This window comes from Spea bombifrons, chromosome 4 (assembly GCF_027358695.1).
Source record: "Spea bombifrons isolate aSpeBom1 chromosome 4, aSpeBom1.2.pri, whole genome shotgun sequence".
Classification (NCBI taxonomy): Eukaryota; Metazoa; Chordata; class Amphibia; order Anura; family Pelobatidae; genus Spea; species Spea bombifrons.
The window spans coordinates 28,219,869-28,247,806 of NC_071090.1; the positions used below are offsets into that span (position 1 = coordinate 28,219,869).

Here is a 27,938-nt window from a genome sequence, read left to right on the forward strand (position 1 = left end):
CCGTTGCATCCTGATGGTCCTTCCGTGTTACTCACTCTTGTGATAACTTTCTGATTCTTTACACAGTGGGACTTTTAATAGAGTAAATGATTTATCTTTATTAATAAAAATTCAATAGAAATCTACAGGATACTGCATTGGTATTATTTATGAAGTAACATTATGAATTTTGTTATGGTTAAATATATTTTTTATGCTTATTTTGTCCCTTTTAGCTTTTTGTTGCCTGATCACGCAAACCTTCCCTCCAAATTGATGAAAAGGTGACATTGGCGTTTGCAGTGGTGATCCATGTTGCACACACATATCCAAAAAATTATTAAAATCATCCATTTCAGTAGCAATAATCTTTCTCAACAGTGTGTATGTGATATTAAATGTATATATTGTATACACATGCGTAAAGGCGCTCAAAGAAAACTGGATAAAATGGATTTTACTGTCCTTTTACAAACATCGTTGAAACCAAAATTTAAGAAAATGATTTTGATGATTCATTGGAAATGCAGTTGTGGCAATTCTTGGTAAAAGTACAGTATGTGGTTAATCTTTTCAGTGTTTGGTGCTCTTTAATATGCGTTGGCTGCATTCATTCCAGGCACTCCAATATACACGCGTTTTATGTTAGGTACTCCTTTTTTTTTATTTTATTTTTTACATTTAACAGCAGTATCCCTCCGCTTTCAATTATATGTCTGAGTTAATGAAACATGTTGACATGTTAACCTAGTAATTTGCAGTGCAAATGATAATGTCTGATTTAATTTGCATTAGCTTTAATGTATACATTGTGCACAAAACATGCAATAACAAGACTCGCCACTAGAGGCACTGCAGCACCATAATATGCAGCATTGTTGCAGCTAAAACATTTGAGAATTTGTCTATTCATTGGCATAATTTACCCAAAAAGTGAATAGGAAACTGTTTTTAGTTTAATTTTTTGGGGGAAATTCTGCAATTCTGAGTTAGTTAAATTATCTGTAACATATCACGTGTTTTTACCATTATGTAGGCTGTAACACTAGAGAGCTGTAAAACTTGAGGAAAATCTTTCTTTCCTTCTCCTTATATTTTTGTTTAACAGTCTGTTTTTAGAAATCTAAAATAAATCATGCACAAAATAATATATTTGAATGTATGATAAATAAAAATGTCATTAAGGAATGTACAGCATATGCATTCCTATGCAGTGCAAATGAACCAAAGACAGCATTAAGCGGTGAAATTTGGGGTCTTAAGAGAGGGAGAGAGAGAGAGGCTAGACATCAAAAGAGCTACATGTGTAACATAAGACTGTTTGCTCTTTCATAAAGGGACCTCTGCAATTTACACCCCCCTACCATCCATCAGATATTTTGGAGGCCAGCTCTGTTCCAGGATGTCAGTGTCACTTCTGATTTACATCAGCTCCTTCCATGATGAGTCAGATTTACCGGTATCTGGTGGATTTACCTCAGATTACAGGTGAAATAAGGACCTTTAGTATCTTTTGCCTTATCTGACTTTAAAAAATGTCAGCGACCAGATGGAATCCTCAAACTGTACCTAGAACTTAAGCTTCCATCTCTCCAACACTTCTCGTATTGAATAAACAAAGCTTGCTACCCCGCTCTGCCGCAAATCTAGAATCAACAATTTATCGTCTTTGTTAAACACGTGAATTTCCAGGGACAGCATGGTGTCCGTATCAGTGAGCTAATAAAGCACGGTAATTAATTATCAGTCTGCAAGCCGTGTCTATGGCTACCAGAAGTCTAATAAATTAACGAGTATAACACATCATCAGCCTGCCCTGCTTGTTTTCCGAATCACTGATTAACACCTAACAAGCAGACGCGCACACACACAAAGCCCGGTTATAAATGTACATGAAACCAAAAAAAAAAAAGAATTTTAGTGGCCATCGTCTCCAGCATAAAGATTTGGAAACGCTATTAAAATGAAACCTTCCATGCCACCTCTGGAACCTCGCTGCACTAAGTTTAGTTATGTACAGGGTATAAAAGGCAGGTAATTTACTAGTTGTAGCTTATTGTTACAGATTAGCCATACAAACGCCCTGACTCCTTATGCTACCTGTGAGAAATTAGAATAGCTTAGTTTCAACAACTCTGCCTGAAACCCTGAATAACCGAAGTCTTTAGATGAAAGGATTTCATTGTACAAGCATTGGAGTAAACAGTCAGTTAAGTGTGCAGTCAGTTAAGAGGACCCAAAATATCACATGGTTGGTTGGAGCAAAATCAAATAAAACCAGGTTTTTGTCGATGCTAAATTACATTACTGTATGCAGCACCGAATGTTATGCTCAAATTTTTTTTGTCTATGAGATTTCCATTTTAACCATGAGCTGAAACTATCAATGCATTATTAATGGACAACCCTACGGAGTTTCTCCAATATGGGTTGAGCTGGCCCTGCATACTATAAATTGGGCCTTCATAATATGTTAATGCTATGAAGAAAACTCCAGCAAACCTATAGTTTAGTGAATAAACATGCAGAGATTAAAGACTTATCCATTGGAAAAGTGCGTTCATCAGATTTAAACCCAACATGGCCATGGCTGTGTGTGTACACTTTGTTCACGGAATAAAAGCCCTCTATGTAGGAATAAGTTCCCACCTGTAGCAGAGTAGTCATTATTTACCATCTTAAATGAACAGCTGGAAGTTGTCTGGGAAAAATTTGGAAACGTGTATGGAATTACCCATGAGTTCTGTACTTTTCATTGTTTATTGGGACATGCACGTGCCTGATTGTAATAAAAAAAACATAATATGCAAATGAGAAACAATGACATGTTCCCATATGTACAAAGCATGTGAACAAGTGCATTTTTTTGTCTCAACCTCAGCAGATATAATTATTAATGTAATGTGATAAAGACGTTTTTTCCACCCTTAGATTTCTAAGATTCTTCAGTTTATTAACAATAATCAGACATGCCATGAACGTCTCTTATAGACCGTAGAATATACATCTTTATTGTGCACACAGAAGCCACTGATCTCAGTTTGCCGTATGGACATCCAGTCGTGTCTTAAGCTTTGCAGAATTATTTGACCCATCAGCGTATGATGATATACATAGTTACGGGTTTAGCTTTGTCATGTTTTTTTCTCACCAAGCCCGGGTATATAGATTACCTACACCTGGAATGAATGCAAACGACTTGGGTTTATTTCGGACTGTGATTTATATGACCGGTGTTTCTGTCGACGTGTACGTTCCTCACTCTGTGCACAGTACCACATACTAGAACACTGTGGGTGTTTCATGTTCCACTTTTAATATGTTTTGCAGATTGAACCCGAAAAATATATCTGGCTTTTTGTCGAGGTAAGTTTTGGAACTGAACCTCTTTATAGAATCATGGTTCTTTTTGTGGTTTACTTTATTTTTGTGGTTTGTGAATCAGATGTATCTTAAAATTTACAAGGGAACCATAAATGTATATATTTTTTAATGTGGGCCTGGAAGTCCTTGGCATTTTAGGGGTGAAGGTTTTGTCGTGGATGGATGGCCTTTGGTCAGAAAAAAATGGTTGATCTACCTTAATCAGCATGGATGTTTTAAAAGTAACTCACTGAAGGCTATGGATATGCACAGCAGATTGAGCACCCAGGGATGATGTTGTGTACCTCAGGGCCGAATGCCAACGAGCTGCTTCCTGGGTGAAAGTAACACAAGCGGCCATTTCCCATGCAAAGAGAGCGATTATCCCTGTCCCTACATGCAATGCTACTATGTGAAGCTGAAATATTCATCACTACAATTTAAGAATCCATGGGGAAAAAAAAGCTTACCTGCATGGAACTATAATATGATCAATTGCTGGCTTCAACCAATTGCCACAGGACCTCTCGCAGCAGTATTATAACTAATGCACACAAATACATTGTAGTCGATACTGATAAGGCTATATATTGTGGTTTTTGGAAGAAATTTGTTGTGGCTCTTTCATACTGTTGGCATGATTTTGTATTTACAAAAATGCAGAGAAGCCTAGAAACCAGTCCATTGCTTATTGACGTGACAAGGCTACCTTTTTAAGTTGGCACCAGGTTCACTTTTTATACATAACCCCCATACCTTTTGAGCTGTTATGAAGGAATAGTTACTTTTTGCATTGTGCACCCATTACCTTATACAACTTACCTCTACTTCATAATTGGTTAGCAATTTGATACGTCTTCAAAAGGAGCATTAAAGATGACCAAATTGAGCCTTAATTTGGAAGCATTTGGGTATGAGGGCCTCGTGCATCAGATTTATTTCTGGTGTTGGATCGTTTGGTCTTACGCTAGAAGCGAGCTGGTTTTAGAAGAGTCTAAGCATGAAGGTTATGTTAGCGGACTGGTAGGACGCTTGTGCTAGACTCGGAAATCTGTTTGCTGGGGTCAAGTGGTTGATTTAGGTGCGAGCATCAATGACACAAACTTGAAATAGATTATCAGAATTTGTGTGAGAAGTTTAACAGTACGGATTGTTTTTATGCGCGTTCATGATTTTTACTGGGTTCTAGTAATTGGAAAAAGCAATCTTCAGAGAATTGCATTTTTTTTATAGTGCTGTTAGGAAGGTAACACTGTAAAGAATATAATCTTCTGTCACTCCTCAACACTATGCCTGTAAAGCTCTCATTCACAATGTGCCCTCTCTTGAAAACTCTTTTTTCTTGTTTGCTTTTCATAGGGACCTTATTGCTATTTTGATAACAAAGGAGGTTTGATTTCATTGACGTTACTTTAGTCTTTTTTGTATACTGAAATAAGGTCTAGCTACTTGGTGCTCAATGTGCCAGCAACACAGGTTACTCATGACTTTCCTGCCTTCGTTACCTTCACCAAAATATTTCTCTTTTTACTGAATCACATTGTCTAGTAGTGTCCAACACACATGGAAATGAACACGTTTGTTCACATGTTTTTAGAGAATGGTGTGTAAAGCTGTTACAGGTGCTTTGGGTGTCCATTAAGTTGTAATGAAAGATAACCTGAGTAAACAAAAAATGCAGTTTTAATGAATGATGATTTTACGTATAGAATAACAAATCTACCCAACCCTACCTGGGCCTTTGTGAAAAAGGACCCCCCTTAGTTACTAAATCATCCAATTAACCAAATATAAATGGTAGTTGTGTTCAGTTTCACTACACACTGAGGCATGATTACTGCCACCCCTGTTGAACTTAAACATCAATTTAATTGAACCGGTCTTGCAAAGTCAAGTACGCTAAAAGGTCACAAAAAGCAGCACATGATGCTGCGATCTGTCAAAATTCAAGAACAGATGGGAAACATTGATGTCTGTCGCTCTGGAAAGGGTTACAAAGCCATTACCAAGGCTCTGGGACTCCAGTGAATCACAGCGAGAGCCACCATCTACAAATGGAGAAAACGTGGAACTGCGTGAACCTCCTGGAGGAGCTGGCCTACCAAAATTCTTCCAAGAGCACATAGACGACTCACTGGTGGTCACTGGTGGTAGTCTAATGGCCTGGGGGCTGCTTTGTTGCTTCAGGGACTGGGCAATTTTAAATAATTAATGGAATCATGAATTCTACTCTCTACTAAAAAAAAATTCTAAAAGAGACTGTCCAGCCATCAGTTTGACTTAAGCTCAAGTGCAGTTGGGTTATAGAGCAGGGCAATGACCCAAATCGCACAAATAAGTCCACCTGGCTGAGAAGAAACAAAATTAAGATTTTGGCGTGGCCTAGTCAATGTTCCGGCTCGAATCCAATTAAGATGCTGTGGCACGACCTTAAAAAGGCAGTTTATGCTCCAAAACTCTCCAGTGTGGTTGAATTAAAACAATTCTGCAAGAAAGAGTTGGTCGAAATTTCTCCACAGCGATGTAAAATTAGATGGATGATCTGAAACGTTTAAATGTGACAAATAAGCAAAAATAGAAAGAATCACAAAGGGGCAAATAATTTTTCAGCACTATATGTAAGAAATGCATTTGTACATCTCCTTCCTCTTGTTACACAGTAGTCAACCTTTGTTTAGATCATTGTTCCCGTGATGCTTGACTGTGTACACAACTTCGCACTTTGGCTGCACTGTACATTATTAAACAATCATACTTTCAATAAGAGAGGGCTAAAGGTAGGGCCAAGATTCCTGCTAGCCAAGGGTGGCTTGGCTTTCCAAGAGCCAAGATTGAAAGCAGCAGAGTAATGCACGCTAATTACAGGGCAGTCCAAGAGACAAACCACAGCCTCTCAGAAAATGTTTCATTACACTGTGGTCACTTTTTAGAGATTGTATTTATCCTGTGGCTTTATGCGTTAACGCCTTTTTGTTATTATTACTGGATTTGTTACCATCCAAAATAATCACATCAATCAATAGTTAAAAAAAAAAAAAAAAAAAAAAATTTTTTTTTTTAGGTGTGTAAGATTGAAACTTACCTTTTGTTAAAAACAATATACTGTGAGCGTTTGGGCCACTCATCTTTACTTCTTGCTTGTTTTATTTACCTGTTTTAAAGCATGTAGGGAGAAAAATGTGTTTATAAAGAAATGAACTGTCATAAACTGTGGTAGGAAATCATGGGCTAGATTGACTAAAAATGTTACTTTTCATTAAAATACAGATTGCATATTTTAAAGCATATTCACTTATAAAGTACTTAAGTCCTAGTTCATAGTCGAAAGCAGGGCTTGAAATAATGAACACCACATGGGCATTGGAATATCTACAGTTAAGCTATCTAGTTGCGAAGAACTAGGGAAATATTAGTAACGGAGAATACCATAAAATCTCGGATATTACACACACTTGTGTATAATATGAAGGTATAACTTTACACTCAATTTTGTAGGAAAAAATTAAGTACCTGTGTATAAGGTCATTAACTGACCATTGGGATCAATCTTCTCTTAAAGAGTCATTAATGATTTATCATATAATTTATTCGGTTAAAAGATCTGCAACAACTCGGATCGCATGTAACTGATTAATGAATTAGTCACCTAAAATGTCAGTAACCAGTAATAGTCCCTATGATGATTCAGATACCTATTGGGACCTCAAGAAGGCTAGATACCACTATGGCACCAACTCATGCTATATATTGTATATACGGGTGTGCTCGCTTGCTCATTATCCTATGTCTGTATAAAGGTATGGTTTTCATTTTTTATTTGGCAAGCCTCCCGGTGTTTCGTAACTTTGTATATACCGTATTGGCTCGAATATAGGCCGCACTTTTTTCCCCCACTTTAAGTTTTTAAAGTGGGGGTGCGGCCTATATTCGGGGTCTAGCGCCCGACGCCCGGGACATGCAGTCCCGGGCGCCGGGCAGGCAGCGGGGTTAAGATACAGATCCCCCGCAGCGGTGCAGGGGACCTGCATCCTTCTCCCCGATACGCTCAGACAGCCTCCCCTGCCAGCACTTCCCACGGGGGGGGGGTGCCGGCACGGGAGGTTATCTAAGCGTTTTACCTCTGCCCACCCCCGACTTACCGGAGCAGACTCCCGGGTGTCTTGCGGGGCCGGCGGGAGACATCTACGCAATACGCGCATGCAACTTCCGGTACCGGTACCGGAAGTTGCATACGTGTATTGCGTAGATGTCCCTCGCCGGCCCCGCAAGACACCCGTGAGTCTGCTCCGGTAAGTCGAGGAGGGGGGGGCAGAGGAGGACAGTGGCAGCATATCGCGGGGAGGGAGGACAGCGGCAGCGTATCGCGGGGAGGGAGGACAGCGGCAGCGTATCGCGGGGAGGGAGGACAGCGGCAGCATATCTCGGGGAGGGAGGACAGCGGCAGCGTATCTCGGGGAGGGAGGACAGCGGCAGCATATCTCGGGGAGGGAGGACAGTGGCAGCATATCTCGGGGGGGGGGCAGAGTGGCAGCATGTTTTTTTTGGTGCTTTTTTAAAGAAAAAAAACTTTTTCTTTAAAAAAGCACCAAACTTTTAGGGTGCGGCCTATATACGGGGGCGGCCTATATCCGAGCCAATACGGTATTTTTATGTTAAACCTGCATTATAAACTATATGCTTTGTATATGTGCCCTGTGTGTTCTGTATATCTAATGTACACGGTAAAAAGGTAACCATTAAACATATATATATATATATATATATATTAATGTAATTCAATTAGTTTACATCACAATTATTTTGTGTCAAAGCAATGTGTGGAAACAGAGTAAATGGGAACCGAAGGTTGTTACATTTATTAATATTTTTACATTGTTTCCCTGCAATTCTGGGCAAATACGTGTTTAAGACCGTGTAATTATTGTAAATTAAAATTAATGGTGAGTGAGCCTGTCTGTATGGAGCATTTTTGTTCTGCCAAGATGAGCTACACTTGACATGCTTCCGTGGACCTTGCTTACCCCTATTTCGGTCTCACTTGTCTGACCTTTAAAATTTATCCTTTTTATTTTACTTTTTCTTAATGTCAACATAGCCTCTATTGTAAAAAAAAACAAAAAAAAACTTTTTTTAACATGAAGATTCAAATGGCCTTAGCTTGTAATGGCATTGAGTATTGGGCTGTGGTATCCAGTCAGTCTCTATAGTATTTAACAAATACCTAATCTAATCTTTTCATGGAGATGCAGACAAATAGTTTATTCTCGGATTAGACTGTGAGCAGAATAAAGTATTAGACAATCCTAACAAGACGTTCGATGCCAGACATTATTTTGGGAGTAGCTATGAAACGGATCCAGCTGAATTATGATGCAACTTTTATATACACACTAAAAAAATCAGATTAAAATAACTGAGAATGGCAAGAAATCACAAAATAAAATCTGTTATATTTACTATTAGTGCAATGTATATCTGCTATAGCCATTTCAGCGTGGTGACTGTTTGTCGTTGTATCTTGGGATAGACATTAATTATCTCCACACAAGCGTTCTTTGAGCAAGGTAACTAAAGAACGTCCCCTAGCGCAGAGATTATCAAGTGTAGCCACCAGCCAGGACTTATGTGGCCCCCATCCTGGGAATGTTATTTAGGATCATTCTGTCACAAGCTGCAGGTATGTGTAGTCACCGTACATATTTTGTAACACAACAACGGCATGTGGCTGCTTTTAGATCCACTTTGATCCTCGAACACGTCTGCTTCTTATTACCTTCTTATAAGAGCACAAGAGGTTTGTTCAGTCTCTCAGACCGATCCACATGTCCATTTGTAAGAATTTACAGAATACCTGCCCTGTAGGGGAGAGCATGACAATTGTCATGGGGAGCCACTTTTTTAGAAAACTTCTATGTTTCAGTATTTTTCTCTCTTGTGGCTGTTATTACACATTAAGTCAATGAGGCTTCTACTGCACGCTAAGCCACTGAACAGCAGGTGATATAAGGCACATAAGTTATTGGCCTATCAGGCCTGTTAACGATGCCAGCATGTTGAAGACATATCATATAGAAATGTATTCAAGAGCTTTTTTTTTTCTGAAAACAGTTTATTTTACAAGCACGGTTTAAATAGGAACCGCATTTTTGCTCCATGAAGTAATTTTTCTATGACTTGGCAGCAATAATTTGTTTGTCTTATCAACTACGTCTTTCTATGCAAGTCCCAAAAACTAAAGCGATATTTAAAGAGACTGTCTATCGATACCAACACGATACTGTAGAAGAATGATGTGTGAGTACTTTAGTATACATTCTTCCAAAACTAAAAGTCTAAAGCCAACTAAAGCTCTCATCAAGGGGATGCCGCCCCCCCTTCTCCAGGATCTTTCCACTGATTGTTGCTTGCAGCTGTCAATCAGAGCCATTGAAATCCAGGAATTTCTTAACTTGATTGGTAGTGTGTTAGGTGGTTGATTTGGATGGGCATCTGGGGGACACTGGATAGAGGACCGAGCAAATCACAGACTAAGGAGTTTTCAGGCAGTAATTTGACATTTCCATTCCAGTAGCACCTTTCACACAGATTGATAGCAGTCTTTAGCAGGCATTTCTATGGTTTTCTTGGATGCCAGAGGCATAAGCTACTAATTGCTATTTAAACGGAAATGTTTATCATTTAAAGTGTCCAATTCATCCATAACAGTGCATTGCCATTTCCATTTGAATTATTTTCTTTCTCCTTAAGCTTTGAAGCCAAGACCAATTTCCCAGGTATTTACTGTATTCTACGCCATTTGATTTTCCAGTCTTGAGCATTTTAAGGAGATCATTTTTCTCGAGGAGCTTGCTTGCCATAATTGGCTTGTGTTGTCCAGAACACTGTTTAAATCCTAAGAGTATCGATCAAGTCTCTGATTTGTATTCTTAATGGAGTCTTCCAACTTTAAAAGAGAGGTCGTGGTATTTACTGATTGAAGGAGGACATTTAGTGATGATCTTAGAGGTACGAGTAGTATACTGTCTTAAATATGGATTGTGATGTAAAATGTTACAGGCAATGTTGGCCCACCAAATATATGTTTACCAGTTTGTGAATACACAGGTTTATTATATAGAATCTAATATATAGAATTTATATAGAATTTTTCCTGAAAACTTTTTTAGATTATAGTCATTTGACATTTGTCAGGCAAACTGGTCTATTCAATAAAACTGTCTGTATTTAGTGCATATTTGTGACTTAGAATTCAGCACTGAAGACCTTTTGTCATTTCATCCTACATATGGGCAATTGAGTTAAAATCTGTAGACTGAGGTACTAAAGTATGCAAAAGTCACAATAGTGTATTGATTAGGGTAGATATACTCCAAGACTGTATGGTATAAGCCTTAGCAGTAATGGGGTAAGTTTAAGTATGTCCACCATGATTGTTTATTCTTTATACAAATCACTTTTCTTTTTATTTGTGCTCATGGCAGAGTTACTAAGGGGTGGGGGTAATAGTAAAATGATTACATTTACTAATGTGTCCCTTGTAAAGAACGTGTGACTGATTCCATATTTTTCCTAACCATTAGCTCCCAGTTGTCATCTTCCCTAGATCATCCTTTTGTCAGCCACTCAACAGCTGACTGGTAGGGTAAGTCATTAAGTCGTGTTTGATGTTGGTGTGACAAACATCCTGCCAGTGATATGGACACACATGTCAAGGAGGAGGAAGAAGAACTGGTTTAGAGTAAGGAATATAAAAAAACTGAGAAACCAAATGACATAAATGTGTACCACTGCTGGGTCTTTGGCATAGCCGAGAACTATATGATAATTTGTGACTGATATTTTTCCATGTTTTTTTCTAGTGTAAATACATAGAGCAATTCACCAGATCCCCCCTTTATGCATCTCCAGCGTGTCCTCCAACCCATTGACTAGCAGGAGATGTATTTGGCCGCCACTGTTCACTCTTTACTGATAGAGTGGTGGATAAATGGGACAGTTTTCCATCAGACGTGGTAGAAGAGTCTAAAACAGTGAGGGAATTTAAACATTCTTGGGATAGACATACACTGTATAAACTTTAAAGCCGCGCCAACTGGTGGGAATTACAGACAGTGTAAGGGGCAGTGCACTGCGGCTTTGATCTTGTGGGTTCTTCTAAAGGTGTGGGTTTAAGTACCTTAATGCACATTCTTTATCTGTAGTGGGGAAAAAAAACATAAAGTGCTTTAATATGCATTATTTTGTAAGGCATTATGGGACACCAGACTATCCCTTTAAATTTTTTTGCTTTGTATATTGGTTCCTTCATTAAAATGCCCAAGCTATTTTTGCAGCGGTCTAAAGACACATGTCAAACTGATTAATGTACTCTTAGTTCAGTAGCTTTAAAGAAAGCTTTACCACCTCGGGTAATTTCATGACCTCAGCAAATAGTTTGCTCGCACGCAAAGATCCTGAGGTGATGACTATGGATTCTGTGCAGGAGACTAGGTCTTTAGACAAGTGTGTTCAACCTTTTTCAACAAGTAATGGATACTTCAAAGTACCTGTTTTTTTTTTCCTTTGGCTATTTTTTTAACAAATATATGTGCTAGCTACTTTTTCATACCAAAATGCAAACATGTGGAATTTTACAGGTTTAAGAGTTACTCTCAAACGACCAGATGTGCTGTAGGGCTATAGAAGTAATGAGTTGCGTGCCTGCATGCATTTGCAAGGGGGGTGTGTGATAATTTAAAGTAGACACTCGGTTATCCTGTGCATTAAACTCCATCTAATGGATGGAGTGTCCCTTTAACATGCCGCATTATAGCTCTTATATATAATTGGCTGTTATGAATTGCATCCTTCCCAGCATTTTTGATGGCCATTTTGGGGTGTGTGGTTGGTGGGTAGGACTTTACCAAGGCCCTTTTGTGACATATAGATGGTTATTTATGTAATTGACCAGGGCTTCTCGAAAAATAACTATTTTACTGATACACTTTTAAACGGTTTCTGGTAAACTAATTTTTTATGCTGTTTATATACACATTGGTGGGGATTTTATGGGTGTAAAACACATCATTACAGAATCCTAAAACCTACTAGCTTGTTGTCTTAGCGAGGGTGCAGATGCTTCCAGGAAGATCATACAAAAGAGGAAGCCAGTATGTGGTCGCCTGAATGCATGTTGTTGTTTACTTTACACAGCGCCATCATATTCCGCATAATAGGTAATCACTACACAACAAGTAGTAAATAACAATCCGACTTACAGAAACAAACGGTTAGGAGGGCCTAGAAGGAGTTTGGGTGTATTACACCAGAGGTAAAAGTGCCGCTGTTGGGGAGGACCCGCCACACTAGTCTAAGTATTGTCCGAATGCAGGTGAGGGACTAGTATAGGCGAGCTAAAGGAAGATGGGAGGAAGGACTTTAAGGCGTACGTTTGTAGGCATCTTTAAAGACATTGGTCTTGAGGGATTTTTTTAAGGAAGAGGAAACTTATATAGGTTGGGGGAGGACATTCCATAGGATGATTGAGAAATCTTGCAAGCTCTGGAAATCAGAGCACAGGGCAGACGATGATGAGTGGAAATACCGTGTGGGTGTGTGTTTGGAGATGAGTGAGGAGATGGTCACGGGTGGTCAGTGAAGATACTGACAGAAGGGGGGGTGGTGTTAGTACAGAGATGGGTGAGGAGATAAGTCTGAGGATGGACTATTAAAGTAAAATAACCGTTTGTTATTTCTGACAAATTAATGTTAACATCTTTTGGGGATACCGAATATTACATTGACAATCTCATCTAGAATTTAGAATGTAACCAGCAGGACCTGCTTATCATTTCTATAGGTGCAAAAACATGCCTCCAAACCTTTTGCTAGGAATAAGTTACATGTTTGCTCCAAAGTCTGCTCCCACATTTCAAAGTGTTGCAGGAAGCTTGGCAACTGTAATACATTAATAGCTTGCCCTTTACAATGCTAAAGCTTTCTAGTTGTATTCAGGAGGTGTTCAACGTTAAATATCACAATTCAAGGTTAACGGAAATATGACCCTCTGGTTTGAAGAGTTTTTTCCTCTTTAGGTGAAGCGATAAGACATGTTCTATCACTTTTGCAGTAACAATATTGTTCTGAATCGTGACTGACCTGTAAACTAAGATTATTTTTCAAATTAATTCCTGGGATATTTCTTATGCAGATATGTATAGACAATTGCATGTACTCTATTCTACCCTGGTTTAGTTGGGCATCACATGCTAGCGGGTGCTGTCTAACCCTTATCCAGCTGTGTTGCTTACCATAGAGCTCAGAGGTACTACTTTAAACACATATAGATCTTATATTAACCTTCTTTGGACACCATTAATAGGAGACACTATACATGTGTAGTACGCACATGGAAAGGGGCGCAGATATACCATGGTCTTCACTGATTTAAAGGATATTGGCTGGCAGGTCTTTTTGTGCTTTTAATAGAGTAAATCATGAGATTGAAATCTCACATTTTTACTTATCAAGAATGCATCCATGCACCAACTTATGTACATTCAAATGCAAAACAGAGACCACAAGCATTTACATGGAAACAGAGAATAAAGAAAATCAGTTAATTGAGAGTGATCTGTCTGTTCCGTACCCTGACAGCCCTGCAAATCCATTTCCGTCTACAGCATATTTAACTAATTTCCCCAAAAATGGCATTTTATTCCCAATGTGTTGCCATTTTAAAAGTAAGACACAATCCTGCTTTACATTATGTATTGCAAAAAAAAGTAGTATTTCATGATGATGATGTAAAAGGCAAAAAGCACCTTTTGCAGCTAATCATATAAAAGCTGCATAGCTCACAGATGATTTGTTTTAAGTGATTAGTGACCCCACTGCTACACAGTAAGAGCTTGTGGTCAGTAGTATTATGTAAAGCAGAGTTGATAGAGAAGCTTAGGAAAAGTCACAACAAACAGAGCGGAACTAATAAGAGCACTGGGGAAGCTGGAACTTGGCCATTTACCATCTTGTGCGTCTATCTGCAGCAAGCGTAGATCTGTTAGCTAGTCCCAGCTAGGGCTACAGTTACACAGCGATCATTTATATTTGGCAGATATAGACCAATTGTGTTTAGCTGTGGAGCATGAGTAATGGGCCCTGTATCTCCATTGGCTGAAATCCCATTATGGTTTGCGTTGATGCTTTCTTCAATATCCTTTCTAAGTTTTCAGAATAGGCATTGCATTCAAATCCAATCGTCTTTTGTGCCCAATCCCTCAGCGGTTCGTATAACACAACGGCTGTCATTCAAAGAGGGCAACTGAGGACACGCAGTAGACTTACGGTGGATGTCTATACTGTACGTCATTCACGAGGCTTTCAGCATTAACCTCCTGGCAACTTAAGAAGCCCTAGCTCTATATAATAAAACAAGTAGTTTCGCTTTGAACCATTGTTAGGACTGAATCGGTAATTGCAAATTAAACAATCTGGTTTATTTGAAATATGTTCCTTTTTGTTGGGTTTGTTACTGAAAGTGAAATCCCGGACAAAAAAAAAAAAAAAATTTAAAGAAAAAGCATAGTAGGTTTTTATGCCATATTGATGTAAAAAAAAATACATTTAAAAAAAAAAACACAGTATAACAAATTAACTCACCTTTAAGAGGAAGATACGGACTACGTACAAAAATAATAAAAATTTTAGACCGTTTTTAATTGAAAGCCTGCTTTTTTTTCTACGTTAATGTTTAATATAAACGTTTTTTTCTTTTTGATTGAAGTGGTGGCTTCATTTTATTAGCTATGCTACTTTTTAATATTCACCAGGTGCACAGTGTGAGACGGCATTAAACTGGTTGTATGCATATCTGCTGCTATAGAATATGAAACCTATTGCCTGGAGTTCTTTCCACAATCTCCATATCTTGCAGTGAACATTATGTTGTATTTTATGTGTGGCAGGGTTAATAAGACCACACGTAATGTTATACTTAGGATCCTTTGTGTAGTATCGTTCATATTATTGCTTACAATCGAAGTCTTTACCACAAATGAGTAATGACGTTCTGGTTAATTGGAACACCAGCTTATGTCTGGAGAAACCCAATTCTGGCTTCATTTCTGGGGCCCGAAAGCATGTCTCCAGCTGTTATTTGCTCCTTGTCTTATTTTTTGCTTGTAATGAAACTTTTTTTGTTTTTCATAGGCTATTTAGCCAGATGCCATTTTGTAAAAAGAAAATTAAGCTGCCAAAAGGGGAATGAAGAACTTATTTCATTGCGATGATAAATAGTTCTACTTTTTCCTCATATTCCTTTTCCTTTTTTTATTTAAGATTATAAAAATGACAATTTCAGTTGTTCAGCTTCTACAGAAAGGAAAAAAATATAATAAAACAACAACATTCAGGGTGTTAGTATTTTTTTATATATGTTTTTCTTTCTTTTAGTTCACTGAATCCTAGTCCGACATCTCCGCCAACATGCCCAATGTTTTCAGCTCCGTCAAGCCCGATGCCAACTTCCTCTACATCTAATGACTCCTCTCCAACAAGGTCAGTTGGCGTTCCAAAACTGTTCTTTTTGTTGGTGGTCATTGTCTTACTGACAAGTGATGCAAAAGATATTACTGTAGTTCTTAGTGTGTTCTTATAGTATTTATTTCCGTTGTCTAAATTAATTGCAGTGGAATGGCACAGTTTGTGGTCTAGTTGGACCCCGTTCTTAGCCTACTGAACCATACTTGCCTGCTGAATATGAAAAGTCCTCAAAGAACCCAGACGGCGAATGCGTTGAGAAGTTCATTGCAGTCTCTGAATGGTGGTTACTGGTGGAGCATTTGGTGCTAGAGATATGGATGTGTGTTGGACGTCTGCCAGTTAATTTCAGCGTGCACAGGCTGTGCCTGAAATCACTTTAATTTAACATGACAGAATTTTAGCACTCGCAAACCCAATGTAATTAAGGTGTAAGAAGGCCAATTCACTAGAGCTAGGTTATGCATGCATTCATTTAGGTAACCCTAAATATAACCCTTAATATTTATTTAAACATTATGCCTCCCCCAAAACTAAACAGATTAAATTGATTAAGCATTTTCGTTGTAAAATCTAATTTATTCTGACAGGATAAAGAAGCGTGAATTTGTCGGAATACTGCAGGTGCATGTTTCACAGGGACAGTATCTGCAAAAATAACAGCCCTTTCCAGATTCTTGCCTGGGAGCCAGGGGCATGCCTGCTAGAGAGTTGTAAACCATTCTCTTGCAGAACCTGTAGCTGGCAAGTTTTATACAGTCAGATTACAAGCAACAGAGGCTTAGAAAGAAAGCAATGGAATGCATTCTTGGCTTCCCGCCAATCGTGTAGGCCAAAACAAATGAGTAAAGGATCAGAACTGGTTCATGCCCTTGAAATCTCAGCAGGGCTTTGAAGGGTATTACAGTGGCTAGAATATCACAGCCCTGACATCACCTTGTAAGGCACGCCAAGATCCCAGGGACCCAGTAACGGTAACCACAATACAGATAAGGTCAAATAATGCTGGGGCACAGACATGGCCACTCTACACCTTGAGTGCTTTGTTGCCAGGTCTGGATGCCCTGCAGAATCCACGTTACATATTACACTCTGCAAGGGAGCCACGCATGCCATGCTGAGTGTGTGCGCCCCATGTTGTGTGTGCTGATTCATTCACTCTGCTGAGTGTGAATGTACATATTCTGAGTGCTGATATACATGCTAAAAATGAGTATATTAAGTTACTAGTGCTGACACGCTATGATTGCTGATTCATATGTATCTTATTTCATAAAGTATATATTGCGCAATATGAATCGTGTGACATATTTTATAAAAGAAAAACGTATTATCCTATAATCATTGCAATTGCTGCAGGTTATATGGGTGACTTTAACCTATCTCTGAGGGTTTTTTTTTTTTTATAAAAATCTGCAATCTTTAAGAATATTGTTTCTCTTCCTCATTCTCTTTATTCTACTCCTCCTCCTCTTCTTTAGCAACTTGGTACGCAATCGCTTTTTAGATGTTTAATAAATAATAAAAATCATTTGTCCTATATTCCTTTACTCGCCACAAACATTGAAGCCATAACGACACCTAAAATGTGCTGTTTTTTGTATTGTAATGCTATATTTTATCACTGAATCAGTAACAGAGTAAAATGATGGGTTAGTAACAGTTATATATTTGTATTACTATATCTGAGCCTCTTTGTATCTTCCCTCTGCTACTAAGGATATTGCTACATGACTTCTGAGCGCAACCGCCTGGAAAGATCTCCAAAGGGTTGGTAGCTTACAGAAAGCAGAAGGGGAAGTCATCTCTATTTACTGTAGTTACTTACATAACATTAGTTAGGTAATAAGAACTACAATTCAATGCGTAAAGCAGCATTATAGTCCCTCCCCGTGACTGAACACACTGTTTTATCTATTTGCAGAGCTTTTAAATTCAGACCATCTCCAATAAACTCCTAGCCACACGTGTTTCTATTCCGTTTTTTGTCACGTTCTTCCCCTTTCTTTAGCTGTCACTATTCTACCCACTAAATATTTTTGTATGCATATATGTAAAGGCTATTATTATTACTAGTTTGTGTCATCAGAAGGATATGGCATCAAATGGATGAAAGAGTATTCGCATTATTCCAGAACTCTAGATCTGGTGAATAATTATACTGTATATTATGTGCCCTTCTATAACCGCTATGATCTGTGCATGTTTGATTGATTTGGCATTCTAACTGCATTGACTTTTAAAAGGTCCTAAACTTAGGGCTCCAAGGTCTGAGCAAGATACAATCATCCTACTGTACCTTTAGTGTCTCGTCTGATCCTACCTACCACACTCCAGTCATGTAGCTAATGATTGATGTACTCTTACTTTCCCTCTCCTGACCTCTCGGCTTCTCTTCTAACTGCATCATGGGCTGCATCTCAATACCTGAAGTTTAAGATCTCAAAGACTGCTCATTGCTCCATCTCTGCTGTCCCCAATCCTGATATCTCCATTACATTTGAGAGTGACGCAATCTACCCAACAGCTCAAGTTCTCTGCCTTCATAATACACTTGACTCTGTCCTTTACTTAACCACCCATGTCCAGTCACTCATCACATCCCTTTCTGTCAGACTCTCCCGTACTTATCAACATTAAACCCTCACTAAAGACCCATTCAGAGATGCTCACAGTGTATCCTCTTCATAATCAGTATCCTGCAAGAAGCCACCTCTGTCTGATATATAATAAATATTATTAAATCACTTTAAAGTCAGTTATCTGATCATGTGCAGTTGATATTAACATTGTGCATAGTCTGACATGATTTAGTGTGCATGATGCAGCCTAATCCCCCATCTAGTTTTCAATGATCTCAGTCTCAAATAGTTACAATAAGGAGTGGGAGTTACATATGTAGTCTGTTGGTAAACATAGGTTACAATGATCCTAAACCATTAGACGTGTGCAAATACATCTCATCAAATCTCAGCAAATACAACACATCTCATCACCTGGTCATTCATTTCGGCCGAATATTCGGGGGCATTTTTGATTTGGGAATGAAATCTGTTGCCTGGTCCCCACATTCACTCTTGCTCACACTCTCATTCTGGTTTACTCTCACACCCTCTAAATGTCTTCTCTGCTGACCACTTCCGCTTTTGCTGACCACTTCCGCATCTTCCGCTTCTATATTCTATCTTCTCTATTCTATCTTCAATCCTTAATCGGCTATCTTCTTTTACAAAAAAACTATAAACTGAATTATAAAATTATGCTTTACATTCTTCAATGAATTGCCTAGTAAATACGTTTAGGTTATTGAACTTCCTGTGTGACTCGGTGAGATACTTTGAGTTGTCCTGTGACCTCCCGTTGCAAGGTCCTTTTTGTGACACTTTCCGTACACAGTGCAAATTGCCCTGGATTCTAAATCAATCCTGTTGTCATCGTGGCATATCTATTTGTAAAATGCTCTTCTGTGCTATGTTATGTATGAGAGCGTTCTATCTACTGAATTTCTACACTTTTTTTTATTAATATTGTGTTTTATCCAGTACTACTGACCTTGGAAGTAACCACATTTATCTATCTTTTTGGCTAGCTCATGTAGGTGGAAAAAGGAATAAAATCGCCTGATATAAAATGGTGTAACTATGAATCACCCTCTGTTTCCTGACTTTTTGACAGCATCTACTTCCATTGTCAATAATTACTTTTTTCCAATGTGCTGTGTTTTGTTTAGCAAGGAAGTAATTTCACCATTTTAATTAAAGCTTAATAAAACCAATTATTATGACATTTATTTAAAGGGGGCCATCTTTTTGATCCCTGAAGTAATCAGTGTCTGATTCACTGAAAGACAGAACAGAAAAAGCTGCTAAAATACCATTTATTAAAAATTAATGAAAAACGAAAGGTGAGTAAGTCTAAATATCCAAAAAGGGTAGTGCTAATAAAAATGATCTATTAGTCCAATTAAAGAAGGTAGTTCATGTAGAGTAATTCCACACATGATCATCAAATCACATATATTTATATGAGGTGCATTCAATACTAAAAAACTAGCCCTTATATACCCCTATTTGGAGAGATATTGATGATATTGTCCTGTCCTAACGCTCATAACCTAGATCAAGGGAGGAGTGAATGAGTCAATCTATCTGAGAGAAGACCATAAACGAACTAAAAAAACTTAATGGGCTTTGGCACAAGACGAGGCTCGGCTTCGCCGGGAGTATGGGAAGCTGACAGATAAGAACGCCAGATTTAAATGCTCCCTTAAGAGAGTTCATTGGTCGTGTTGCTGGGGCACGTCGCTGATACTGCCATCCAATCAGAGATGCCACTGCTTGAGAGAAGCAGGGCAGAGTTCTGTGTATACTACTGTATGCTACTGTAAAATATGTAATGTGCCCCACTTGATGTGATTAGTAAGGGGCAGGTGGCCTCTTGTTTTTTTTGGGTTTTTTGGCAACCAGTCTATTTTGGGAACATATACCTTAAAATGTAACGTGTCTCAGTGTGGCAGAGCTACTTTAATCTCATCAATCTTCTGTCCTGAAATTCTTCCTACTGCTCATTGTCCCAACGTCCCAATGGGAGCAAGTAACATCTTTTGAGTTGACCCCACTATCCTTTCACCTCTATGGTTGGATCGCCCCCCAAATTGGACAGGCCCTGTTTAAAGAATTGAGACTGGCCCAGGGACTCTGGGGCCAGGCAGCCCCTACATGGTCCGATTATTGTTGATTGATTCAGGCAGCCTTTGTGGTGGTTGGTTGGTAGAAGGGAGAGAACTTCAGGAAAGGAAAGTTTTGTATTGTCCCAGTTATAGTTTCAGACATTCAGGATTGCAAGGGTGCGTTTTTACCTCTCCTGTGCTGTTCACGATACCAGTGTGAGAACTGGTATCAGAGCCCGATAAATTGGAGCACTCGCACTTAGCACTCCTAATCTGTTATAAGGGGAAGGGTTGTCTTTCCAAAATACGGTTGTGATATTTGCTCCCCATTTCTTCTATTCTTAGTCTTTACTTAGTCTTCTCCCCATCTCTACTTTTTTACCTGTCCACACATTTCCCCTATTCTGTGAGCATATAACATATCCTGTCAAAAGCAAGACTAACTTCATAAACAATACCAAATATGTTAAACATTAATCTGTTCCTGTACATTAAATAAAATGCTGTTTTACCCTTCTACTAATGTGTATTTTTTCTTTAAAATGGTACCAAACTATAAGGGTGCAGCCTATAATTGGGACAATATGGTAAATAGTTTTAATAAGCTGTATTAATTGATTTTATTATTGTCAAAACCTGTTATGCGAACATACTTTTAACCCCTTAAGGACAATGAGCGGTCCCTAAACCCATTGAAAACAATGCATTTTGAGCCCGTATTGTACAGGCTTTGTCATTAAGGGGTTAAAAAATGTGTAAAACCTTTTACATTTGAGCTGCATTATTTCCGTTTTGATGAGTAAGACTTATCTATGTTTGATACATTTAACGTTTTGTAACACTTTGGCAAAACTACAATGCGGTGCAATCCAACTAATTTGGCTCATTGATTAGCAATGTAGCCGTGAAAAATTAGATAGGACTTGCCAAACTTGGGGTACTTTGACGTAGTGGCAGTCTAAGCAATATATGGCCATGTAGTGTGACAAAATTCCAAATATTTCTGACTTGTGTTTTTTGAATAGTATTCGCTGGGTATGCACTGAATTCTTGCTTTGTCTTTGGATATTTGGTGACCTGGATGACCATCTTGTCTTTAGAAGAAGATATGTCAACATACATGCTGAAAAAACAAAGTAGGCTTTTAATACACTTTAGACATTCACATTGACTGATCCGTCTTAACCGCAGTGGGAAAAAAAACAGGCAGACTAATTGGACCGAAGGGTTCTTATCTCCAGTCAAATTCTGTGTTTGTATTGACCTGTTATTGTTTTTTAGTAATTGTGTGTTTTATTTTCTAGTTTGCCGAGGAAAGCCAAGGCTTTGTATGCATGTAAAGCAGAACATGACTCTGAACTCTCATTCACAGCCGGTACTGTGTTTGAAAATGGTGAGTCAACAAAACCATATAGTGGGGTTTGCGGCCTGTATTTTTGTATGTATATGTTTTATGTATTTCTGTTCATATAAATAAAACTAGGAACTTCAAACGCTTTCCCAGCCTTAGAGTGGCATGCTATGTATATAAAGTGACTATAATGCAAGGATTTAGCCAATGTAACAAGTTGTCAGGGTTTTGTTTTCTGAGTTTTCCCCTAAAATTGATAAGGAAAACTATCGTGGTCAGTGACTCACCCACTTCTGTCATTAAAACCAATAACGTTAAGGACGGTCCGTTCACCTTCTAGAACCACATAGTCTGAAAAGGCCTTTTTGATTTCCAGCGTGCAGCCATTGCTTTGTGTTATTGCTCTGCGCATTAAAGAGATAATTGCAGTGTGAGAATAAAAGGTCACATCTTCAGTAAGTGTCTAATTTCCTGTACTCATGTAATTATATTTGCAGTCTTGTACAAAGATCAAGGCGGTTGTGCACAGCTGATGACGGTTCACTTTCACAGAAAATGGGGTCAGAAAACCTAGCCTTTATTTTACGGTCGCTCGCATCACCCTCAGCCAAAATCCTTGGCAGCCAACAATAACAAAATATTTAAGGGTGATTCCTGATCTAAAGGCTTTGCTTTTTATTGTCTTATTTTTGGGGGCTAATTTAATTTGCGAATAAGAGTTTAATATATGATCTCCTTCGCATTTATATACTATATTTTCTCTAATATAAGCCTCACTTTTGGTGGAAAAAGTTTGCTAAAATGTTCACCGTCTACCTAAATACCTTGCAAATGAATTACATTTTCTTAATTTTTTTTCAAGATTGCCATTATTTAAAATCAGGCCTGTTTTATTTTTTTTAGAAAATGGAATAGTTGCTGATTGCATGTTACAATTATTTACCTTAGAGAAAATAAATCCGCATGTGCACAGAAATGGTATTTTAACTGCATTTTAATGTCTGTTGGAATAGAAAAGCAGAAACTAAAGGCCTCAAATTGTATGAGGCTGTAAAAATGTGGCTAGAGGTCTTTCTGGGTTAATGAAATAAGCCAACGCATGCAGTTTTGCAACAGACGATCAGGGCTGAAACACAGGCACGTTCAATATAAATTTAATTTCAGTTGTTTTCATTATTATTATTTGTGTTTCGAAAAAGCAATTACTTAGAAACAAAAAAGTGTTTTCTAAACGCTCAAACTAGTTAACCAGCTAAACCCAGAATAACCATTACCTGCAGTGTTTCTGAATATCGCAAGGTTCATTTTGTAACAGCTTGTAGTTAGTCTAATCATTTGTTTTAAATATGGATATACATTTAGAGTAAAATTCTTAGTAAATCTATTTATCTTTAGCACATCCTTTGTTGCATAGTACTCACAATTATCCCGTAATATACACACACATAGAAAACCTATACAAAAACAAAATCTAATATAAGTAGTGTGTGTGTTTGTGTGTCTAAACGGCCGCTGGGTGCTGATGCCACCGGCCGGAGCTACTTTAATCCTTTTTTTTATTTATTTAATATGCCGGATCGGCTTGCCATATTAAAAATAAATAAAGTATTAAAGTAGCGCTGGCCGGCAGCATCAGCACCCATCGGCCATTTAGATTCGATTTCCAGAAGTCTGATGGCCGCATAGTGATGGGAGCAGCGTGAGGGGTGAAAGGTGAGTGCGAGGGGGCGGAGCTTTCACGCCTCACGCTGCTCCCATCACTTGGCGGCCATCGCATACGGCCGCTGGGTGCTGATGCCGCCGGCCGGCGCTGCTTTAATGCTTTTTTTTTTTTCATTTAATAGCCGATCCGGCTTGCCATATTAAATTTAAAAAAAAAAAGTATTAAAGTAGCGCCGGCCGGCGGCATCAGCACCCAGCGGCCGTTTAGATTAGATTTCGGGCGGCCTGGGGGGCCCAGCCCGTCCCTGACTGGCAGGTGAGGTGAATAACACTGATAATCTTGTTATCATGGCACCTGTCAGTGGGTGGAATATTTTAGGCACCAAGTGAACATTTTGTCCTCAAAGTTGATGTGTTAGAAGCAGGAAAAATGGGCAAGCGTAAGGATCTGAGCAACTTTGACAAGGGCCAAATTGTGATAGCCAGACAGCTGGGTCAGAGCATCTCCAGAACCGCAGCTCATGTGGGGTGTTCCGGGTCTGCCATGGTCAGTACCAACGGCATCAAAAGTGGTCCAAGGAAGGAAAAGGAGTTCATGCTCAAAAACACTTCAGTGTGGCTGAATTAAAACCATTCTGACATGAAGAATTCCTCCCCAGGGGTGTAAAATACTCATTGCAAGTTATCACAAATGTTTGATTGCAGTTTTTGCTGCTGGGGGTGATAAAACTAGTTATTAGATTGACAGGAATAATTACTTTTACACGTAGATGATATAAGGTTTGATTAATTCTTTCCCCTTTAAAAATGAAATCATGATATCAGGAAGGGGGGAAATACAATTTAAATGGATAATGCATATAGGCCATCTATGTGTGAGTTGCACACAAACCAGACAGTATTGCATTTAATCGAATAATACCAGCATGTGAATATAAAAATACTTTGAGAAAGGTAACTCAATTGCCAAAAGATGGGAGAGTCCCGTTGGTGCCTTGCTTTTTCATCCACTGCATGATGTTCTTTTTAATATGTACCTATGGTTCTTTAGCACACCCTCAGCATTTTAGTTATCCAAATTAGGACACCTGTGTCGGGGAGGTGAGGCAAGAGGCAAGGGAGTGGCAGAAGTAGGCAGTTTGGGGGAGAGACTGCTAACTGGGAACTCTCGGGGTTTGATCCTGAGTTTCAGCGCTTTTGCCCCAATCTCAGGGTGAAGAGACCGATTCTTGATGTCACACAGTCTGGAACTCACACCTGGTGCTTTTGCTACCAGTATGTTGATATCCCTGCTTGTTTACAGGTGACTATAAGTCTGTATTTAAAGAATGACAAGTCAAGCTTTCCATTCCACATTTGACTATTCACAACATCGTATCTTAATGATCTAACGATTAAAGGGTAAAAATGATTTAGTCTCAGGGTGACTAAATCAGTTCCCAGGTATGCTGCTCCCCTTAAAAGAGAACTCCGCTTCAGAGCATCCAAAGTGGCTGTGTGGAAACTAGGGATGTACTTTTTTTTGAGACAGAGTACGAGTACAGATACTTTTTGTCACGTACTCACTGATACTGGAGGCGGGCCAAAAGTCAGCGAATCAGCATTGGTATAGGAGCTGGGTGGCGAGCGAGCAGCACTTGACTGACAATGGCTGCTGCAGCGTACGCTCAGTGACTCAGGCAGGGTATCGGTTTCGGCATTGGAGCAGTTTGCACGAGTACGAATACTCGTTCAACTGCCGTGTATCGGCACCAATAGCGATACCAGTATCGGTGCATCCCTAGTGGAAACAATAATGAAGGGTGTGGGCTGCAATTGCACAAACCTCTATTGATCTTACAGCTCTATGGGGCAGTCAGGAGAGATCAAATGATCTCCCTAACTGGCCCATGACCCCTACTGCCTGCAAAAATAGAACAGTGGGGCAGTTACTGTTGGACTGTTGGTAGGTATGTTTTTTTTGTGTTTGGATGCTGGTGTTTTTGGATTAAATAATGCAATATTCTTTGGTAGGTGTGCAACTCATTTGGTATATGGTGTAGCAAACAGCCATATTTGTAGTTAGCTATTGATAAATTGGATTATATCAGGGTACTTGGCTGGAAAAATCTTCTATACCTATAGTCATAGCTGGTTAGGTAAAGATTGAAAAACAATGCAAAATGGCTGCCTTTAGACCACCTGAAGCATCCAGTCATCCCCTTACACATGACCATACCTGGGAACTTCTCGGCTCCGGCTACCCGGAGACTTCCTTTGTTGGACGCGGCTAGGACTGCCTGCTGACGTTTAAAGGAAAAAATGGGTGGGGAGCGGGGCCTGTCAAGACTCCGCTCTCGGGACCCGGAGGATTCAGGTCAAACCTGGAGAGTTCCCAGGTATGCACATGACTACCTGACATAGAATAATTAGCACCACTAAACATATATATGGGATGTTCCACTCAAGAATGAAATTCACTACCTCTGCTTTCATGTAAAGCAGGTTTCCTATATACAATAATTTTTGTCCACTAGCACAGTTGTATTGAACTTTTTTAGAATACAAGTTAAAGGCAGCCATAGTTCAAGGAGTACATTGCTGATTGCAAAGCTGCTGTTTCAACAAATGCCTTGAGGATACAAACATTGTTTAATGTGCCAAGTCTTAAATTGACTGTGACATCTAGAAATGATAAGCTTGGAACATTAAATAAAATGGTTCATGTAGGTTTGCAAGCAAATGTGTATAGATTGTTGTTGCCCAACTGCACCAAGGATAGAGGTTGGTGATCTGGTATAGATACCAAGCCCAACCCAAGCTCTTTGAGCCCTTGAGGGAAACACATGTGCCCACTCTTTGTGCATGTACTTGTATCAAGGATCAAATGAAGGAAGAGGAGGAAGCTGTTTCGTTTCCTCTGCATTATATTTCTCCTGTTCTACCAGGATAGGCGAAGCCATTCATTAGACTCAAACCTAGGTCGCATGTTTTTTTGCGTACGATTGCAGGTTCTGTTGGTTGACCGTTTTTGTGACCTCACCATCGTGACGTATAATACATGAATGAACTACCACAAACCTGAAGATTTTTTAAGCACTGCTTGCAGGCTGGAAGAGCTGGTATAGACACCAAGCCCAACCCAAGCTCTCTGAACCCCACATCTGCCCACTTTTTATAGTTTTGATTTTTGGGTACAGCTAATGTTTGTTTTGTTTCTTTCACAATATAGTTCATCCATCACAGGAACCTGGCTGGTTGGAAGGGACTCTTAATGGGAAGACCGGACTCATTCCTGAAAACTATGTTGAATTCCTATAGCTTTATTCTCAACTAGCACTGCTAAGCTTTACATGGTATCCATGACAACTGCTGACTGTGTCGAAGATCATCTCTGCTTCCATTAATCACAGGGTGAAGGACTTTCTAGAGACCATTGCAGTGAATATCTGTGTTAATAATAATGTACATGTTTCAGATGATTTATGGTGACGTTAAAGTAGACAAATGGTTATTTTTTTTAAATACTTTATTTTAAGGGACCATTTTTTTTCTATTTTCAGTGTAACTTTTAACTGAATGCCAATTTCTGTTTATTAATTCAATTAGGCACTTGCAGAATTTTTGGCTATATGACTGGAGGGAGTGAATTGCTTTTAAGAAAGCATCGACTTGCAGAAATCACAAAATCTCCACTTTGACCACTAAAAAGATTGAAAGTGTTGGACTTCTGAGCAGTGGCATTTTAGCCTAACTTTTTAAATCAATTCCCTAAAGTGAATCACTAATTATTTCTTGCTACATATACTGGCCCAGTAAATTCCTTTTACAATCTTCATATGGGAGCTGAGCCCCAGGAGTGATAAGTGACAGGGGGAAAAAGCGGATGGGATGGGGCAGGGGTTTGACCCTCTACCACCATGGAAATTACTGTGAAAGTCCTGGAGGCTTGTTGATCAGCTGTAATACCCAGATAATCTTAGATCTGGAGAATTCCCAAATATATAATTAAGTTTGATTTTACTAATGGTCTAGATTCAGCTTTTCATCTCGGAAGCAAGATCTTGTGCAGGTCTTGGGAGAGATTGCTTGAGTTTTCTCAACTGAGGCTGTGATGAGTAGGTAGCAGCTTTGTTTAGACTTGCTGGATTCGGAGGATGGGATAATTCCTCCTCTGAAAAAGGCTGAGGGATTCTTCATACTTCATAAATAATGGTCAGTAGAACGTATATGTGTGTAAAGTCACATTTTAATGTTTTGTATCTCTAGATTCTGATGATTTTTTCAAAGCTAAGCACAATACCAGTTTTTAGCAGTCTCCCAAAGAAGTTAATAATAAGATCTTAACGCTAAGATAATATTTTGAACCCATCAGATAATTGATTGATTATTTTGGATTATCCAAAAAAGTACATTAGC

The 27,938-nt window shown here is 38.9% G+C and overlaps 1 protein-coding gene across 3 annotated transcripts in view; it reads left to right on the forward strand.

The window, feature by feature from the left end:
- ARHGAP26 (Rho GTPase activating protein 26) overlaps positions 1–27,384 on the forward strand; it is a 148,982-nt gene extending 121,598 nt beyond the window's left edge. The window contains exons 21-25 of one of the 3 annotated variants that reach the window (XM_053462087.1): positions 216–263; positions 3,310–3,345; positions 15,772–15,876; positions 21,832–21,920; positions 26,752–27,384. In XM_053462087.1, the coding sequence (XP_053318062.1) occupies positions 216–263; positions 3,310–3,345; positions 15,772–15,876; positions 21,832–21,920; positions 26,752–26,840 (367 nt within the window). In that variant the 3' untranslated portion in view covers positions 26,841–27,384. The remainder of the gene's footprint in view (positions 1–215; positions 264–3,309; positions 3,346–15,771; positions 15,877–21,831; positions 21,921–26,751) is intronic. The other 2 variants (XM_053462088.1, XM_053462090.1) reach the window with 2 other exon arrangements.
- Positions 27,385–27,938: the final 554 nt, after the last annotated feature.